At 29.2% G+C, this 5,946-nt stretch overlaps 2 protein-coding genes across 2 annotated transcripts; one reads left to right on the top strand and one right to left on the bottom strand.

Annotated features, from left to right (window-relative positions):
• Positions 1-57: 57 nt before the first annotated feature.
• EIN_339260 (protein serine/threonine kinase, putative) lies at positions 58-2,586 on the top strand (the record flags this gene model as incomplete). Its single annotated transcript, XM_004256978.1, has 1 exon — positions 58-2,586. One exon carries the CDS (start codon positions 58-60, stop codon positions 2,584-2,586), a length of 2,529 nt encoding a protein of 842 aa, XP_004257026.1.
• A 2,094-nt stretch (positions 2,587-4,680) lies between these two features.
• EIN_339250 (hypothetical protein) lies at positions 4,681-5,568 on the bottom strand (the record flags this gene model as incomplete). The annotated part of the gene is made up of 1 exon (XM_004256977.1): positions 4,681-5,568. The coding sequence occupies one exon, from the start codon at positions 5,566-5,568 to the stop codon at positions 4,681-4,683; it is 888 nt and encodes a 295-aa protein (XP_004257025.1).
• Between the last annotated feature and the right edge of the window lie 378 nt (positions 5,569-5,946).

Below are 5,946 nucleotides of genomic sequence, written 5' to 3'. Positions count from 1 at the left end.
CAACGATGTGTCGACTGTGGTGTTTCTGTCTCAATTTGCCAACTATCAAAGACCAAAATGATACCATTGCAGTGTCAAATCAATTATATATTTGACACAACTTCAAACCAATGTGTTACAAATGAAAATTGCCAAACAGCAAAATATGGATTTTGCACCAAATGTGCTTCTGATTTAAATTACTTATCACAAGGAAGGTGCTTACAATGTCAAACAAACAATTGTGCTCTTTGTGACAGTAACAGTTGTCTCAAATGTTTAAATGGATTTGTGAAATACACTGACACTTGGTGTATATCAAAGAGTGAAATATCAACATGCAAAACATTTGGCTCAAGTGGGTGTGTTGTTTGCAATGAGGGGTATTACCAGACAGACTCAAAGAATATAGAGAACAAGTATGATTACTGTGTTCCAATAGAATCTACAACAGTCACAAATTGCAAGAGATACAGTGCAAATAACAATAAATGTGTTGAGTGTCTTGATGCCTTCAAATTAAAAAATGGAATTTGTGCTGAAACATTTGATGAAGACGACAAACTTAAAACAAGCAGTAAAACAGTAACAGAAACAACTTGTTTAATTCGAAATAACAAAGGATGCCAACACTGCGCCGATGGTTATTACAACATCAACAACGAGTGTATTCAATGCCAAAACAACTGTTTAACTTGTTACAACACAACTTACTGCACAACATGTAAATCCGGTTTTTATTTGAGTGCTGACATGTCATGTAAGTCACTTGGTGCGTTACAAGAGAGTTGTGACATTGCCCTACCCGGTGGAGGTGGATGTGCAATCTGTAACAGTGGGTATTATCGGGAGGGCATTAGTTGTACACCATGTGATGAGTCGTGCTCACTTTGTGTGAACAGTTACGAATGTCTTGCTTGCAAAGACGGCTATTTCAACATCCCAAGTGAAGGCAAATTATGTCAACCAAATACAACACTTTCAAATTGTGAATTTTCATTGTCCTCTGGCTGTGAGAGGTGTGTGTCTGGTCATTACTTATCGAATCACAAGTGTTATGAATGTTCTTCAAATTGTATATCATGTGATACTGAAAGTGTGTGCACTAAATGTGATGAGAAAGAATATATTCTCATTAATTTGCAATGTCTTCATTTCACAAAAGTAGAACATTGTGTTTCAGCGCAAAATTCAAAATGTGTTAAATGTGAAGGTCGACGAGAACCGACAGATTCCGGTGACAGTTGCACAGATTCTGTTAAATATGGTGTTGTCATAGGTATTCCAATTACAGTTGTAGTACTATTGATATTAACAATCACTTTATTAATAATTATTCTATTTTTTATATTACAGCGATATAACCACAAACAACAAATGCAAAATGTCTGTGTTTTCGATATAAAAAGTTCTAATTTGACGATGGAGAAAATGAATGAAGTTTTGTGTTCCAACAAAAATGTTTTACGCTTTGATATTGATAGTGATAAAGTTATCAAAGTAGACACCGAGACTCGTGACTTAATCTGCATTGGAAACGCTTCAAAACATAGTTTGAAGGTTCAATTTAGTGTAATTAAAGGGTGTGACTGTTATGAAATACGAACAGTGCCTTCAATTGTGACACTAAAGCAAGGCAAAGCTTGTGAATTTGAGATATTTATAAAACCGTTATGTTCATGTCAAATTAAAGAGAATATTATGGTGATTGCTCTTGACATTGTAACAGGTACTGTTTTGAGTAACAAATTACAATTCGAAGTCGACACAGAACAATCAACCAAATTAAATTCCAGAGAACTCGAAGAGACAAAGCAAATTGGTGAAGGCTCCTTTGGTGTTGTCTACAAAGGAAATTACAGAGGAAATACAGTTGCTATTAAAAAGATGAAACAAAGTGATAATAAAGAAGAAACCATTTCTGAATTTAAAAATGAAGTCGACATGTTAGACAAATTCCGAAATGAGTATATCGTCCATTTCTTTGGAACCGTTTTAATACCAAACAAAATTTGTATGGTCACTGAATTTGCACAATATGGAAGTTTACAGGACTTGATTAATAAGAAAAAATCCAATGAAGTTGAAATGCATTTACGAATAAAATTCATCTTAGATGCTTCAAAGGGAATTGAATATTTACACGAAAATGGCATTTTACACAGAGATATCAAGCCAGACAACATTCTTGTTATTTCACTTGATATAAACGAGAAAGTGAATGCTAAATTGACTGATTTTGGAAGTGCTAGAAATATCAATATGTTGATGACGAATATGACATTCACTAAAGGTATTGGTACACCAGTGTATATGGCACCAGAAATACTTAAGAAGGAAAAGTACAAGAAATCTGCTGATGTGTACTCACTTGGTATCACTATGTTTGAGTGTTTTGGGTGGTGTCAGGCATATCCAAAAACACAATTCAAATTTCCATGGACAATTGCGGAATTTGTAATTGAAGGAAAACGTCTTGATAAAAAGGATGATATGAGTGATAACTCTTATGAAATTATTCAAAGATGTTGGGAACATGAACAATCAAAAAGATTGAATATTGAAGATTTGGTATCGAGTCTATCGAATATTGCTTTAAAAGGTTGAATAAAAACACTATCAACAATAACAAGTTATCGGCTTTTCAAACATCTTTGTTGTTGAATTGTTTTTTAATTTATATGACAAAATAAGATGTTTTAAACATTTTATATCAATTCTTTTTTTACAATATAAGTATAATAACTTAAATAATAACAAATAAATTGTTAAAATATTTGAAAAATAATTTATATTATTTATTGTTGATTACAATTAGTTTTAAATTATAATCATTGAATCTATTTTTGTAAACTATAACAACATTGACGTTTATTAACATGTTTATCAATAATAGGTAATTTATATAAAAATGATATAACACATTTTTAACATAAAAATAATGCCAAAGTATATATTTGTTTTTTGTAAACAATGTAATGATTTAATAAATACGATGTTTTAGATATTACAATTTTTCTAAACTTTATTATTTACTTTATAATTAACTGTTTTCTCACTTTAAAAACGCAAAAATATTGTAATTACAGATGGAAAATTATTAAATCCGAAATTATTGTGGGAATAGACAAAGAAAAAATGGAAGAGAAAAACAAGATCGTTCCATCTATTACGTCTATTACAAATTTTATGAGAGGAAAAACTGGTGTTGATGAAGACAGAGAACTTCCGATATTGAGTTTTAAAAGAGAACATTATTTTTAAAAATATCCAATAACAAAAAATTATTGTTCTATTGTTTGATCGTTTTTTCTTGTGTTGCTCTTTGACTTGTGTCTGTCAGCATTATCAAACATTTGTTGTATTTTTTGGTGGTTTTGGAACTCTTTATTTCATTGTTTTTTATTCAGAGAAGATAATCATAGTTTGTTTTTAATTGAAAATATTTTTTACAGAGAGTAATATTCAGTTAAAACTCGACACAAACAACAACATCCAATTTACTTAAACGTTAATTTTTGTGCTTTTAAACCAACAATACTGTGTAAATTTCGCGAAGTATCGAATTGAGGTCAAATCAAATAACGGGATCGGGTTTTTTGGAAAAGGCTGGCTAATATTCCAACACTTTCCCGAATTAGTACAAAAATAATTGAACGGGATTGGTATTTTTTTCAAAATAAAGTCGGTACTTTCGATTTTTTGTTTTTTATTTTTTTTAGGAAAAAAAAATAAAAAAAATACGGGACATTAGGAAGTTCTAAAAATATGACAGTACCGACTTTTGAAAAACAGTTTACGTACATGGACAACACTTGAATCTTTACTGGAAAAACTTAGTAATGCGTTCATTTCAATTGAAACCTCAGATGTTGTAGCCTCGTTAGAGCGTTGCAGAAATACGGTGTGGCAGAAAGTTTTTAGTCGAGATAATTTATAAGTTGGTTTCTTTTTGATATTTTTTATTATTGAAAATATCCTGTCAACCTAATAATTAATTTTTAAAGTATAAAAAATGTTATAAATAAACATTTTTGTTGTTTTTATTTTTGATTTAAATAAAATGTGGATAATTACATTTTAATAAAGCTAATGTTGAATAATATTGTTGATAAAATTTAATAATTTAAGTTAATTATCTATTATGTCTAGATGATTACATTTATTGTAAATAATTGGATGAAATTGGGATAATTTATGATATTTTGGATAATTTTCAAAAATAAAAAGACAATTTTCGTTAATTAGAAGAGAAATTCCTTTATTTTACTAGATAATTATTGCATTTTTAGGATTAAATATATTTAAAATCGATAAAAATTGAAAAAAAAATTAACTATTTACAAAACAAAAACAACCAAATAAGACTTAACACTTAAAATAACGCCCTTATTTTTGTTTTGACTTGTTTTTCGAGGGATATTCATTCAATTTTTGATAATTTTCCTTTTTTGGCTTGTGTATTGTTTATGCAAATAATATAAACTCTAAAAAACGGAAATTTATTTAATAAACTTGATATTTCCCCGATTTTTAGACCACTTGAATTTTGTTCAATGTTATTTAAAGTGTTAAAATTTTAAAACTATTAATTTTACTTCTTACAATTATTTAGTCCCTGACTGTTTTTTATTCAATTGTATATTTCTATAATAACAGGCCAAAACAATAATAAAAGTGTTATTTTAAGTGTTAAGGTGTTCAGTTATTTGGTTCAATTTCCGTTTCTTTGAGTATTTCCTTTACAAGTACTTCCGTTTTGACATCGATTGCCTTTTTATGTGTATCAGTTGTTTGAGGAGTCTTTTCTGGGTGTTCTCTCACAACGCCAGACTCTTTCTTTTCTATCTTTTCAGTCTTTCCTTCTTCATTTGCTTTCAAATTTTCTTGTCGCAACTTTTCAAGTTCTTCTTGTTGCTGTTTTGTGCAAGTACAATTTTGGTGTGTGTGCCCCAGTTGCCCACAAATAGAGCATTTCACTTTTTGTGTTGTTTGTAGTTGTGTGTTGTTTGAATCGTTTACTTGCAGTGTTTGTTGTGTCACTTCTTGTTGAGTACTTTCTTCAATTATTTGTCGAAATTCTTGTTGTGCATTTTCTATATGTTTTGCGTCAATCTTGTCGCAAATAGTATTTGGCATGTACTGACACCCCGAACTCAGTAAGCCCTCATATACTAATTTCGCATTGCCAAACTTCTCCAAACTAATTTGTGGAGGAATTTTCTTCGAATCGGCATATGACGGAGTAGTTATAGTGATTAAAGGCACATTCTCTAATACAGTAATCTCCCCAATTGAAAATTCTTGTAAAAAGCTACGCACTTGCTCTGTTGTAGTCCCATCCGGCAAATTATATAAAGTTAAATAATGTAAATTATTACTATTTACTGCTTTAACACGCACTTGAGAATATGTGGGTTTCGTTTCAGCTATATTTTTCTTGATTGTTTTAGCGTATTTTCTGGATCTAACATTTACGTGACACATATTCATTGTTTTCATGTCACATGTCGCATTTTCAAACTTCTTGATATAATTTTGCAACTCTTCATATCGAAAATCACTGCCTTCTACACAAAATCTTAGCATGATATAAAAGGGTTACTTTTTTTAGTTTGTTTTGTTATAAAATGAATTAATTATATATAGTATTATATAGTAATAGATAGTATTTAATTACTATAATTTATTTCATTGTAATTATAATATAATAAATATAATTATAATTATATTTATTATATTATACTATTTAATAATTAGTAATGATGTTTTAATAAAAATACTACAATAAAAACGTATGACTGGATGGTAAAAAATCGGTGGATAGCAAAAATAGAACACAATTATTTCTAAATATAAAATTATTTTTTTTATCTTTTTAAAAACACCAAAAAACTTGATTTGCTCATATATAAAAAATATCTATCAAAATATAAAGTACACATAAAGGAAATGTTGAATTATACA

The sequence above is a fragment of the Entamoeba invadens genome, assembly GCF_000330505.1.
Source record: "Entamoeba invadens IP1 unplaced genomic scaffold scaff_1105074724569, whole genome shotgun sequence".
In the NCBI taxonomy this organism is placed as follows: domain Eukaryota; phylum Evosea; order Mastigamoebida; family Endamoebidae; genus Entamoeba; species Entamoeba invadens.
This window is presented reverse-complemented; position numbering and strand designations above follow the sequence as displayed.